This window comes from Oncorhynchus clarkii, chromosome 4 (genome assembly GCF_045791955.1).
Source record: "Oncorhynchus clarkii lewisi isolate Uvic-CL-2024 chromosome 4, UVic_Ocla_1.0, whole genome shotgun sequence".
Lineage (NCBI taxonomy): Eukaryota > Metazoa > Chordata > Actinopteri > Salmoniformes > Salmonidae > Oncorhynchus > Oncorhynchus clarkii.
The window spans coordinates 11,737,293-11,752,682 of NC_092150.1; the positions used below are offsets into that span (position 1 = coordinate 11,737,293).

Consider the following 15,390-nt stretch of genomic DNA (forward strand, 5'->3'; position numbering starts at 1 on the left):
AGTTTTCCCCAGCCCCACTCAGACCTCTACTAGACAGTCCCAGCTCATTTCCTGCTTGACAAATTGCTCTATTTGTGAAGAAGCTAAATTTGTAAAAAAAAAAATATATATATATAATGTTTTTTGTTGAACACATTCACAGTAAGTTACTTAATTGTTCCCCAGAAATGATTTGATATTGAGATAAAAACGGTGGCATTGTACTTTTAATACTGATGTCTTTGAAGATATATTATTGTCTAGTGTAGGCTTTTGCGGTATACCGTGTATACTGTGTACCGGGGTGTTATGAAATAGCCACGAGGTGGTTTTTCAATACCGCCAATACTGTTGAAACTATTTCTTTGAAGTTTTTCTATACAGTTTCATATTTGTAGCTACTTTTTAAGTAAATACCTGCAGTCAACTTGTGCAATATGTTACAAGATAACGCAGATTGGGTTCTTTATTTCACCTGTCACATTATTTGACATTATTAAGCTTACCGTAGTTCCCAGAATAGTTGAGCCAATCACGTTTTACTTTATAAATAGCACAACTGGTGAGAGCGGGAGCCGGTGAGTCAAGCTGTATTGACAGGGGTTGCGTTTTATATTGAAAGTCACCAGTTGTTTTTTTCGTCAACAGAGTTGCCAGGGATGTGCAACTATAGTTTTCCTTCACAGAAAGTACATTAGTGCAACACATTCGGCAGAAAATAGCTTATTTTTCATCAGATGAGACCAGAAGCGCAATGCTATTTGGCTGGTAGGCTAAATCAGCTTACAACGAAAAAGTACAGTCTTTTCTTACAAAAACTTTTCTAGCCATCATATTTCTAATGTTTATCATAGAGAGAATGTATCCAGCTACTTTTCCTAATGTTTTTCTTAAAGTTAATCTTACATTTTACCAAAGAAAAGTACGCTGGCTACACTGAGAAAAGTGCTGGAGTAAAGTAGCCGCACATCAGTCAGAGCTCCTCTGTCTGCTGGTAGAATGCCCGTTCATGTGCAACTGAAGCGCAACATTTGTCTGATGCTGAGCAGAAATCACAATAAGAATCATTTTAGATCCGCGTTTACAAAATGCAGCAAGATATTTCTTATGCATTTATATATTTTTCTTGTGTGTATAACTAAGAATTCTGCATTAATGCGACCCCTAAGTTTATTTAACTAGTTGTCTAAGTAAGTGACTGAATGAATAAGGTGATCATATTGTGTTGTCTTTCTGCCGTGTTTGAGAAGCTAAAGGCCTTTTGGATGAGTTATCTGTACAGCTGCCACAACTATCTTTCGATTTCCTTGAGTTTTTTCTCTTGTCTGTTCTCGGCCCGTTGTTTTCTCCCCCATCAGCCCGTCTGCTTCCATCTTCTTCGAGCAGAGCAGACAGTCCCGTTGCCCTAGCAACTCCGGACTCCACACAGACACAGCATTTACACCTGCTGCTCCAGAGCCAGTACTGTTCATTTGCACAATGTCTCTTGTTCACATTCGCTTGCAAATGTCCAAACTCACCAAAAATTACAATCGGTATCTCCTATATATGTATAAGTATTGAGCTGGACTGCCTGTCTCTTAATAAAAAATGCTTTCGTTTGTGCTCGTTGTCATATTTAGCTAGCAACCTCCATGGAAATTTGCTATCATTTGTGCTAATTTTGTTAGCATTCTGGTAACAGACTCCCAAGGGGCTTCTAATTTCTTGGCGCCCCCTTCTGTACTAAGCCTGTAATACCGTAAATTCCTGCCTGAGAGAAGGACGTTATGATGATATACAAATCTGAATACTGCCCAACCCTTGTCTAGTGTCCCCTAAAATCACCTTTCTTGCTCACGTACAACCTGAAGTCATCAGGAACCGCTTTGTCTCTGAAATCCCGACATCTTCTGTGTCTCTGAGCTGGATTGAACCATTGGAAAAATGCTCCTTCTATAGAGTAGAGTGGACTGATGGCAGTAGAGATATGAATTGAACTACCATTGAGACAGCCTTTAATGTAACTGAGCTGACTACTGGAGTGCAATACAGACTCATAGTTGCTGCAGTCGCTGCTGATAAGACTACTGAAGGATTACTCATCATGTTTAACCAGTATATCTGTCAGTCACTGTAGTTTTGGTTCACATAATTTTCTCTTTTGAAGGGAGTGTAGACTCCAACTGATCCAGAATATTTAGGAAATGTGTTTATCTGCAATCAACTGCAAAATTGGGCTTGGATAGTATGATTAAGTGCTTGTCCTTTATTGAAAACTCCTTTTTTTGTCCCCAAAACGTTTCATGTCATTGATAATGCTTACTATCTTTAAATATGTTTTTAGAGGTACCATTTTTGTGTCCTACATACTGACCTTAAATGTATGTAGAATTAGCATGCTTCTGATCATATATATAGACTGTATGGTGATTACCATGAATAATAATGATTCTGGTGATCTTTTCCCAAAATATAACTTTCTTGCACGCACAGAGCCTGCAGTCATCAGGAACCTGACTGTCACTGAAATCACAACATCATCTGTGTCTCTGAGCTGGATTGAACCATTGGGAAACAGCTCCTTCTATAGAGTAGAATGGACTAATGGCAGTAGAGATATGAATACAACTACCAATGTGACAGCCTTTAATGTAACTGAGCTGACGGCTGGAGTGAAATACACATTCAGGGTCACTGCAGTGGCTGGTGATAATATAACTGAAGGAAAAGCTCAGGAGAAAGCACTCTTTACAAGTAAGCCTTTTCATTGGAATGGTCTTAATATTTTCTCTGAAGTGGAACCATGTAATGATTATGTTAATATCTGTATTTAACAATGAGAGGGCAATAAGAGGAAGGGTAAGGTCCTCTTTCTTTTTTGGAATCAAAAGTGTTGAAATCCTGGGATAGAGTACTGTAGGTAGGTACTAGGTAATCTAATGGTGTGTTCTTCTCCCAAAATGTAAATTTCTTGCGTGCACAGAACCTGAAGTCATCAGGAACCTTAGTGTCTCTGAAATCACAACATCATCTGTGTCTCTAAGCTGGATTGAACCATTGGGAAACAGATCCTTCTATAGAGTAGAATGGACTGGTGGCAGTAGAGACATGAATACAACTACCAATGAGACAGCTTTTAACGTAACTGAGCTGACTGCTGGAGTGAAGTACACATTCAGGGTCACTGCAATGGCTGGAGATGAGATGACTGAAGGCAAAAATATCAGTGTTTCACTCTTTACAAGTAAGATGAAGTTTAAATTGTCTGGACTCTATTTCTTAACTGCTTTATGCAACGTTCTGTATCTGATATTTTTGAGTTGTAGAACTCTTGGTCTTAACGGACATTTTTCATGTCTAGAGGCTGATCCATACCTCTGGGCAGTGGATATTAGAGGCTGATCCATACCTCTGGGCAGTGGATATTGTGGCCGTTAAAGGCTCAGTGTAGTCACGTGATTTTCCTGTGTATTGTATTTTTCTACACTGTGATGTTGGAATAACATTCTGAAATGCTGAAGATTATGTTAATTCCCTTTTAATGTAGGAGCTGTTTGAAAGAAAACGCCTGACATTTCAATCTGTTTTGGTGGGAGGAGTTTTGGCCTGCCCTGTGACATCACCCTGCGATACATTTCAAATAGAAACAGTTTCAAACCTCTCTGCCAATAACAGCTAGTTTAAAGTTTTCCCCAGCCCCACTCAGACCTCTACTAGACAGTCCCAGCTCATTTCCTGCTTGACAAATTGCTCTATTTGTGAAGAAGCTAAATTTGTAAAAAAAAATATATATATATATAATGTTTTTTGTTGAACACATTCACAGTAAGTTACTTAATTGTTCCCCAGAAATGATTTGATATTGAGATAAAAACGGTGGCATTGTACTTTTAATACTGATGTCTTTGAAGATATATTATTGTCTAGTGTAGGCTTTTGCGGTATACCGTGTATACTGTGTACCGGGATGTTATGAAATAGCCACGAGGTGGTTTTTCAATACCGCCAATACTGTTGAAACTATTTCTTTGAAGTTTTTCTATACAGTTTCATATTTGTAGCTACTTTTTAAGTAAATACCTGCAGTCAACTTGTGCAATATGTTACAAGATAACGCAGATTGGGTTCTTTATTTCACCTGTCACATTATTTGACATTATTAAGCTTACCGTAGTTCCCAGAATAGTTGAGCCAATCACGTTTTACTTTATAAATAGCACAACTGGTGAGAGCGGGAGCCGGTGAGTCAAGCTGTATTGACAGGGGTTGCGTTTTATATTGAAAGTCACCAGTTGTTTTTTTCGTCAACAGAGTTGCCAGGGATGTGCAACTATAGTTTTCCTTCACAGAAAGTACATTAGTGCAACACATTCGGCAGAAAATAGCTTATTTTTCATCAGATGAGACCAGAAGCGCAATGCTATTTGGCTGGTAGGCTAAATCAGCTTACAACGAAAAAGTACAGTATTTTCTTACAAAAACTTTTCTAGCCATCATATTTCTAATGTTTATCATAGAGAGAATGTATCCAGCTACTTTTCCTAATGTTAATCTTACATTTTACCAAAGAAAAGTATGCTGGCTACACTGAGAAAAGTGCTGGAGTAAGTAAAGTAGCCGCACATCAGTCAGAGCTCCTCTGTCTGCTGGTAGAATGCCCGTTCATGTGCAACTGAAGCGCAACATTTGTCTGATGCTGAGCAGAAATCACAATAAGAATCATTTTAGATCCGCGTTTACAAAATGCAGCAAGATATTTCTTATGCATTTATATATTTTTTCCTGTGTGTAAAACTAAGAATTCTGCATTAATGCGACCCCTAAGTTTATTTTGCTAGTTGTCTAAGTAAGTTACTGAATGAATAAGGTGATGGGACATCATATTGTGTTGTCTTTCTGCCGTGTTTGAGAAGTCAGCTTCGTTCGATCTTCTTCGAGCAGAGCAGGCAGTCCCGTTGCCCTAGCAACTCCGGACTCCACACAGACACAGCATTTACACCTGCTGCTCCAGAGCCAGTACTGTTCATTTGCACAATGTCTCTTGTTCACATTCGCTTGCAAATGTCCAAACTCACCAAAAATTACAATCGGTATCTCCTATATATGTATAAGTATTGAGCTGGACTGGATGTCTCTTAATAAAAAATGCTTTCGTTTGTGCTCGTTGGCATATTTAGCTAGCAGCCTCTATGGAAATTTGCTATCATTTGTGCTAATTTTGTTAGCATTCTGGTAACAGACTCCCAAAGGGCTTCTAATTTCTTGGCGCCCCCTTCTGTACTAAGCCTGTAATACCATAAATTCCTGCCTGAGAGAAGGACGTTATGATGATATACAAATCTGAATACCGCCCAACCCTTGTCTAGTGTCCCCTAAAATCACCTTTCTTGCTCACGTACAACCTGAAGTCATCAGGAACCTCTTTGTCTCTGAAATCATGACATCAACTGTGTCTCTGAGCTGGATTGAACCATTGGGAAACAGCTCCTTCTATAGAGTAGAGTGGACTGATGGCAGTAGAGATATGAATTGAACTACCATTGAGACAGCCTTTAATGTAACTGAGCTGACTACTGGAGTGCAATACAGACTCATAGTTGCTGCAGTCGCTGCTGATAAGACTACTGAAGGATTACTCATCATGTTTAACCAGTATATCTGTCAGTCACTGTAGTTTTGGTTCACATAATTTTCTCTTTTGAAGGGAGTGTAGACTCCAACTGATCCAGAATATTTAGGAAATGTGTTTATCTGCAATCAACTGCAAAATTGGGCTTGGATAGTATGATTAAGTGCTTGTCCTTTATTGAAAACTCCTTTTTTTGTCCCCAAAACGTTTCATGTCATTGATAATGCTTACTATCTTTAAATATGTTTTTAGAGGTACCATTTTTGTGTCCTACATACTGACCTTAAATGTATGTAGAATTAGCATGCTTCTGATCATATATATAGACTGTATGGTGATTACCATGAATAATAATGATTCTGGTGATCTTTTCCCAAAATATAACTTTCTTGCACGCACAGAGCCTGCAGTCATCAGGAACCTGACTGTCACTGAAATCACAACATCATCTGTGTCTCTGAGCTGGATTGAACCATTGGGAAACAGCTCCTTCTATAGAGTAGAATGGACTAATGGCAGTAGAGATATGAATACAACTACCAATGTGACAGCCTTTAATGTAACTGAGCTGACTGCTGGAGTGAAATACACATTCAGGGTCACTGCAGTGGCTGGTGATAATATAACTGAAGGAAAAGCTCAGGAGAAAGCACTCTTTACAAGTAAGCCTTTTCATTGGAATGGTCTTAATATTTTCTCTGAAGTGGAACCATGTAATGATTATGTTAATATCTGTATTTAACAATGAGAGGGCAATAAGAGGAAGGGTAAGGTCCTCTTTCTTTTTTGGAATCAAAAGTGTTGAAATCCTGGGATAGAGTACTGTAGGTAGGTACTAGGTAATCTAATGGTGTGTTCTTCTCCCAAAATGTAAATTTCTTGCGTGCACAGAACCTGAAGTCATCAGGAACCTTAGTGTCTCTGAAATCACAACATCATCTGTGTCTCTAAGCTGGATTGAACCATTGGGAAACAGATCCTTCTATAGAGTAGAATGGACTGGTGGCAGTAGAGACATGAATACAACTACCAATGAGACAGCTTTTAACGTAACTGAGCTGACTGCTGGAGTGAAGTACACATTCAGGGTCACTGCAATGGCTGGAGATGAGATGACTGAAGGCAAAAATATCAGTGTTTCACTCTTTACAAGTAAGATGAAGTTTAAATTGTCTGGACTCTATTTCTTAACTGCTTTATGCAACGTTCTGTATCTGATATTTTTGAGTTGTAGAACTCTTGGTCTTAACGGACATTTTTCATGTCTAGAGGCTGATCCATACCTCTGGGCAGTGGATATTAGAGGCTGATCCATACCTCTGGGCAGTGGATATTGTGGCCGTTAAAGGCTCAGTGTAGTCACGTGATTTTCCTGTGTATTGTATTTTTCTACACTGTGATGTTGGAATAACATTCTGAAATGCTGAAGATTATGTTAATTCCCTTTTAATGTAGGAGCTGTTTGAAAGAAAACGCCTGACATTTCAATCTGTTTTGGTGGGAGGAGTTTTGGCCTGCCCTGTGACATCACCCTGCGATACATTTCAAATAGAAACAGTTTCAAACCTCTCTGCCAATAACAGCTAGTTTAAAGTTTTCCCCAGCCCCACTCAGACCTCTACTAGACAGTCCCAGCTCATTTCCTGCTTGACAAATTGCTCTATTTGTGAAGAAGCTAAATTTGTAAAAAAAAATATATATATATATAATGTTTTTTGTTGAACACATTCACAGTAAGTTACTTAATTGTTCCCCAGAAATGATTTGATATTGAGATAAAAACGGTGGCATTGTACTTTTAATACTGATGTCTTTGAAGATATATTATTGTCTAGTGTAGGCTTTTGCGGTATACCGTGTATACTGTGTACCGGGATGTTATGAAATAGCCACGAGGTGGTTTTTCAATACCGCCAATACTGTTGAAACTATTTCTTTGAAGTTTTTCTATACAGTTTCATATTTGTAGCTACTTTTTAAGTAAATACCTGCAGTCAACTTGTGCAATATGTTACAAGATAACGCAGATTGGGTTCTTTATTTCACCTGTCACATTATTTGACATTATTAAGCTTACCGTAGTTCCCAGAATAGTTGAGCCAATCACGTTTTACTTTATAAATAGCACAACTGGTGAGAGCGGGAGCCGGTGAGTCAAGCTGTATTGACAGGGGTTGCGTTTTATATTGAAAGTCACCAGTTGTTTTTTTCGTCAACAGAGTTGCCAGGGATGTGCAACTATAGTTTTCCTTCACAGAAAGTACATTAGTGCAACACATTCGGCAGAAAATAGCTTATTTTTCATCAGATGAGACCAGAAGCGCAATGCTATTTGGCTGGTAGGCTAAATCAGCTTACAACGAAAAAGTACAGTATTTTCTTACAAAAACTTTTCTAGCCATCATATTTCTAATGTTTATCATAGAGAGAATGTATCCAGCTACTTTTCCTAATGTTAATCTTACATTTTACCAAAGAAAAGTATGCTGGCTACACTGAGAAAAGTGCTGGAGTAAGTAAAGTAGCCGCACATCAGTCAGAGCTCCTCTGTCTGCTGGTAGAATGCCCGTTCATGTGCAACTGAAGCGCAACATTTGTCTGATGCTGAGCAGAAATCACAATAAGAATCATTTTAGATCCGCGTTTACAAAATGCAGCAAGATATTTCTTATGCATTTATATATTTTTTCCTGTGTGTAAAACTAAGAATTCTGCATTAATGCGACCCCTAAGTTTATTTTGCTAGTTGTCTAAGTAAGTTACTGAATGAATAAGGTGATGGGACATCATATTGTGTTGTCTTTCTGCCGTGTTTGAGAAGTCAGCTTCGTTCGATCTTCTTCGAGCAGAGCAGGCAGTCCCGTTGCCCTAGCAACTCCGGACTCCACACAGACACAGCATTTACACCTGCTGCTCCAGAGCCAGTACTGTTCATTTGCACAATGTCTCTTGTTCACATTCGCTTGCAAATGTCCAAACTCACCAAAAATTACAATCGGTATCTCCTATATATGTATAAGTATTGAGCTGGACTGGATGTCTCTTAATAAAAAATGCTTTCGTTTGTGCTCGTTGGCATATTTAGCTAGCAGCCTCTATGGAAATTTGCTATCATTTGTGCTAATTTTGTTAGCATTCTGGTAACAGACTCCCAAAGGGCTTCTAATTTCTTGGCGCCCCCTTCTGTACTAAGCCTGTAATACCATAAATTCCTGCCTGAGAGAAGGACGTTATGATGATATACAAATCTGAATACCGCCCAACCCTTGTCTAGTGTCCCCTAAAATCACCTTTCTTGCTCACGTACAACCTGAAGTCATCAGGAACCTCTTTGTCTCTGAAATCATGACATCAACTGTGTCTCTGAGCTGGATTGAACCATTGGGAAACAGCTCCTTCTATAGAGTAGAGTGGACTGATGGCAGTAGAGATATGAATTGAACTACCATTGAGACAGCCTTTAATGTAACTGAGCTGACTACTGGAGTGCAATACAGACTCATAGTTGCTGCAGTCGCTGCTGATAAGACTACTGAAGGATTACTCATCATGTTTAACCAGTATATCTGTCAGTCACTGTAGTTTTGGTTCACATAATTTTCTCTTTTGAAGGGAGTGTAGACTCCAACTGATCCAGAATATTTAGGAAATGTGTTTATCTGCAATCAACTGCAAAATTGGGCTTGGATAGTATGATTAAGTGCTTGTCCTTTATTGAAAACTCCTTTTTTTGTCCCCAAAACGTTTCATGTCATTGATAATGCTTACTATCTTTAAATATGTTTTTAGAGGTACCATTTTTGTGTCCTACATACTGACCTTAAATGTATGTAGAATTAGCATGCTTCTGATCATATATATAGACTGTATGGTGATTACCATGAATAATAATGATTCTGGTGATCTTTTCCCAAAATATAACTTTCTTGCACGCACAGAGCCTGCAGTCATCAGGAACCTGACTGTCACTGAAATCACAACATCATCTGTGTCTCTGAGCTGGATTGAACCATTGGGAAACAGCTCCTTCTATAGAGTAGAATGGACTAATGGCAGTAGAGATATGAATACAACTACCAATGTGACAGCCTTTAATGTAACTGAGCTGACTGCTGGAGTGAAATACACATTCAGGGTCACTGCAGTGGCTGGTGATAATATAACTGAAGGAAAAGCTCAGGAGAAAGCACTCTTTACAAGTAAGCCTTTTCATTGGAATGGTCTTAATATTTTCTCTGAAGTGGAACCATGTAATGATTATGTTAATATCTGTATTTAACAATGAGAGGGCAATAAGAGGAAGGGTAAGGTCCTCTTTCTTTTTTGGAATCAAAAGTGTTGAAATCCTGGGATAGAGTACTGTAGGTAGGTACTAGGTAATCTAATGGTGTGTTCTTCTCCCAAAATGTAAATTTCTTGCGTGCACAGAACCTGAAGTCATCAGGAACCTTAGTGTCTCTGAAATCACAACATCATCTGTGTCTCTAAGCTGGATTGAACCATTGGGAAACAGATCCTTCTATAGAGTAGAATGGACTGGTGGCAGTAGAGACATGAATACAACTACCAATGAGACAGCTTTTAACGTAACTGAGCTGACTGCTGGAGTGAAGTACACATTCAGGGTCACTGCAATGGCTGGAGATGAGATGACTGAAGGCAAAAATATCAGTGTTTCACTCTTTACAAGTAAGATGAAGTTTAAATTGTCTGGACTCTATTTCTTAACTGCTTTATGCAACGTTCTGTATCTGATATTTTTGAGTTGTAGAACTCTTGGTCTTAACGGACATTTTTCATGTCTAAAGGCTGATCCATACCTCTGGGCAGTGGATATTAGAGGCTGATCCATACCTCTGGGCAGTGGATATTGTGGCCGTTAAAGGCTCAGTGTAGTCACGTGATTTTCCTGTGTATTGTATTTTTCTACACTGTGATGTTGGAATAACATTCTGAAATGCTGAAGATTATGTTAATTCCCTTTTAATGTAGGAGCTGTTTGAAAGAAAACGCCTGACATTTCAATCTGTTTTGGTGGGAGGAGTTTTGGCCTGCCCTGTGACATCACCCTGCGATACATTTCAAATAGAAACAGTTTCAAACCTCTCTGCCAATAACAGCTAGTTTAAAGTTTTCCCCAGCCCCACTCAGACCTCTACTAGACAGTCCCAGCTCATTTCCTGCTTGACAAATTGCTCTATTTGTGAAGAAGCTAAATTTGTAAAAAAATATATATATATATATAATGTTTTTTGTTGAACACATTCACAGTAAGTTACTTAATTGTTCCCCAGAAATGATTTGATATTGAGATAAAAACGGTGGCATTGTACTTTTAATACTGATGTCTTTGAAGATATATTATTGTCTAGTGTAGGCTTTTGCGGTATACCGTGTATACTGTGTACCGGGGTGTTATGAAATAGCCACGAGGTGGTTTTTCAATACCGCCAATACTGTTGAAACTATTTCTTTGAAGTTTTTCTATACAGTTTCATATTTGTAGCTACTTTTTAAGTAAATACCTGCAGTCAACTTGTGCAATATGTTACAAGATAACGCAGATTGGGTTCTTTATTTCACCTGTCACATTATTTGACATTATTAAGCTTACCGTAGTTCCCCAGAATAGTTGAGCCAATCACGTTTTACTTTATAAATAGCACAACTGGTGAGAGCGGGAGCCGGTGAGTCAAGCTGTATTGACAGGGGTTGCGTTTTATATTGAAAGTCACCAGTTGTTTTTTTCGTCAACAGAGTTGCCAGGGATGTGCAACTATAGTTTTCCTTCACAGAAAGTACATTAGTGCAACACATTCGGCAGAAAATAGCTTATTTTTCATCAGATGAGACCAGAAGCGCAATGCTATTTGGCTGGTAGGCTAAATCAGCTTACAACGAAAAAGTACAGTCTTTTCTTACAAAAACTTTTCTAGCCATCATATTTCTAATGTTTATCATAGAGAGAATGTATCCAGCTACTTTTCCTAATGTTTTTCTTAAAGTTAATCTTACATTTTACCAAAGAAAAGTACGCTGGCTACACTGAGAAAAGTGCTGGAGTAAAGTAGCCGCACATCAGTCAGAGCTCCTCTGTCTGCTGGTAGAATGCCCGTTCATGTGCAACTGAAGCGCAACATTTGTCTGATGCTGAGCAGAAATCACAATAAGAATCATTTTAGATCCGCGTTTACAAAATGCAGCAAGATATTTCTTATGCATTTATATATTTTTCTTGTGTGTATAACTAAGAATTCTGCATTAATGCGACCCCTAAGTTTATTTAACTAGTTGTCTAAGTAAGTGACTGAATGAATAAGGTGATCATATTGTGTTGTCTTTCTGCCGTGTTTGAGAAGCTAAAGGCCTTTTGGATAAGTTATCTGTACAGCTGCCACAACTATCTTTCGATTTCCTTGAGTTTTTTCTCTTGTCTGTTCTCGGCCCGTTGTTTTCTCCCCCATCAGCCCGTCTGCTTCCATCTTCTTCGAGCAGAGCAGACAGTCCCGTTGCCCTAGCAACTCCGGACTCCACACAGACACAGCATTTACACCTGCTGCTCCAGAGCCAGTACTGTTCATTTGCACAATGTCTCTTGTTCACATTCGCTTGCAAATGTCCAAACTCACCAAAAATTACAATCGGTATCTCCTATATATGTATAAGTATTGAGCTGGACTGCCTGTCTCTTAATAAAAAATGCTTTCGTTTGTGCTCGTTGTCATATTTAGCTAGCAACCTCCATGGAAATTTGCTATCATTTGTGCTAATTTTGTTAGCATTCTGGTAACAGACTCCCAAGGGGCTTCTAATTTCTTGGCGCCCCCTTCTGTACTAAGCCTGTAATACCGTAAATTCCTGCCTGAGAGAAGGACGTTATGATGATATACAAATCTGAATACTGCCCAACCCTTGTCTAGTGTCCCCTAAAATCACCTTTCTTGCTCACGTACAACCTGAAGTCATCAGGAACCGCTTTGTCTCTGAAATCCCGACATCTTCTGTGTCTCTGAGCTGGATTGAACCATTGGAAAAATGCTCCTTCTATAGAGTAAAGTGGACTGATGGCAGTAGAGATATGAATTGAACTACCATTGAGACAGCCTTTAATGTAACTGAGCTGACTACTGGAGTGCAATACAGACTCATAGTTGCTGCAGTCGCTGCTGATAAGACTACTGAAGGATTACTCATCATGTTTAACCAGTATATCTGTCAGTCACTGTTGTTTTGGTTCACATCATTTTCTCTTTTGAAGGGAGTGTAGACTCCAACTGATCCAGAATATTTAGGAAATGTGTTTATCTGCAATCAACTGCAAAATTGGGCTTGGATAGTATGATTAAGTGCTTGTCCTTTATTGAAAACTCCTTTTTTTGTCCCCAAAACGTTTCATGTCATTTATAATGCTTACTATCTTTAAATATGTTTTTAGAGGTACCATTTTTGTGTCCTACATACGTACCTTAAATGTATGTAGAATTAGCATGCTTCTGATCATATATATAGACTGTATGGTGATTACCATGAATAATAATGATTCTGGTGATCTTTTCCCAAAATATAACTTTCTTGCACGCACAGAGCCTGAAGTCATCAGGAACCTGACTGTCACTGAAATCACAACATCATCTGTGTTTCTGAACTGGACTGAACCATTCGGAAACAGATCCTTCTTCAGAATTGAATGGACTGATGGCAATACCAGTGGCAGTCAGAATACCCCAGAAACCTCTTTTAATGTTACTGCTCTCACTCCTGGAGTGCAGTACTTCTTCACAGTCACTGCAGTGGCTGGAGATAACACAACTGTAGGACAGAGCAAGACAGTTTCTAAGTATACAAGTAAGTAACTCAGATACTTTTATGTCAGATTGTTTCAATGCCACAGATACTATTCGTATTCATTGATATGCTAACCTCCCCTGTTAATGTAATGGTGAGAGGTTAGCATTTTTTTTGGGGGGGGGGGGGGGGGGTTATAATATTTGTGTGTCTAAATTTCTCACTCATAATTATTCATATTTTATTCAGGATTATACGTAATCATTGTAGCATCCAAAACAAAAACCAAACGCATCCAACAAACTTTAAGTCACGAGCTTGATGTAGCCATGGCATGCTATGAATATGGGACCAAATACTTCTCATTTTACTACTTTAATAAACAACGTGACCAACAGATACATATCTGTATTCCCAGGCATGTGAAATCCATTGATTAGGGCTTAATCAATGTATTTCAATGAACTGATTTCCTTATTAGAACTGTAGCTCAGTAAAATCTTTTAAATTGTTGCATGTTGCGTTAATATTTTTGTTCAATGTGTCATACCCCCCCAAAAATGCTGCCTTGGCCTGTTATTGTAATGGTGAGAGGTTACTATGTCTTGGGGGGTCTGACATTTGTGCGTCTGTAACTCTCTCACTCATCATTATTCACAATTTATTATCCATAATAATGCCAGCATCCACATTAATATAGATTCAGTTAGAAACATATCCTATTCTTATTTTGAGGCTATGCAGTGTTTGTTTAAAATTTATGCAGTGTTTGTTTAAAATTTGAGTAAAACAATATTATATTTTGGGTTCTGATGGGGTATGATAGTTTAACTAATTTCATGGCATTCATGAGTTATATTCTTCAACATTCAATGGTTATATACACTAAATCACAAGAAGTATGTGGACAGAGTATTAATATTGAGGTTGTCCCCCCATTAGATGCTATAACAGCCTCAACTCTTCTGGGAAGGCTTTCCACTACATGTTGGAACCTTGCTGCTGGGTCTTGCTTTAATTTGGCTAGAAGAGCATGAGTGAGGTCGGGCACTGTTGGGTGATTAGGCCTGGCTCGCAGTCGACGTTCCAATTCATCCCAAAGATGTTCTATGCGGTTGAGGTTAGGGTTCTATGCAGGCCAGTCAAGTTCTTCCACACCGCTCTCGACAGACCACTTCTGTATGGATGTCGCTCTGTGCACGGGGGCATTGTCATACAGAAACAGCAAAGGGTATGGACTACAGGTAAATTACAGAAGTGGGAGTTCTTCATGTACAAGATTGTCTTCTGTGGACGTGAAATTGACCGCAATGGATTGCACAAAACACAGGACAAAATCGATGCAGTGGTACAGGCACCACAACCGCAAAATATCACCTGTCAAATCAAATTAAATGTATTTATATAGCCCTTCGTACATCAGCTGATATCTCAAAGTGCTGTCCAGAAACCCAGCCTAAAACCCCAACCAGCAAGCAATGCAGGTGTAGAAGCACGGTGGCTAGGAAAAACTCCCTAGAGAGGCCAAAACCTAGGAAGAAACCTAGAGAGGAACCAGGCTATGTGGGGTGGCCAGTCCTCTTCTGGCTGTGCCTGGTGGAGATTATAACAGAACATGGCCAAGATGTTCAAATGTTCATAAATGACCAGCATGGTCAAATAATAATAATCACAGGCAGAACAGTTGAAACTGGAGCAGCAGCACGGCCAGGTGGACTGGGGACAGCAAGGAGTCATCATGCCCGGTAGTCCTGAGGCATGGTCCTAGGGCTCAGGTCCTCCGAGAGAGAGAAACAGAGAATTAGAGAGAGCATACTTAAATTCACACAGGACACCGGATAGGACAGGAGAAGTACTCCAGATATAACAAACTGACCCTAGCCCCCCGACACATAAACTACTGCAGCATAAATACTGGAGGCTGAGACAGGAGGGGTCAGGAGACACTGGCCCCATCCGATGACATCCCCGGACAGGGCCAAACAGGAAGGATATAACCCCACCCACTTTGCCAA

General features: G+C 39.2%; 1 protein-coding gene across 1 annotated transcript in view; it reads left to right on the plus strand.

Moving 5' to 3' along the window:
• Window positions 1–15,390, plus strand: part of LOC139406432 (receptor-type tyrosine-protein phosphatase eta-like) — a 126,984-nt gene that overhangs the window by 90,559 nt on the left and 21,035 nt on the right. Inside the window, exon 14 of the mRNA XM_071149003.1 lies at window positions 13,175–13,435. Within this exon, the coding sequence (XP_071005104.1) occupies window positions 13,175–13,435 (261 nt within the window). The remainder of the gene's footprint in view (window positions 1–13,174; window positions 13,436–15,390) is intronic.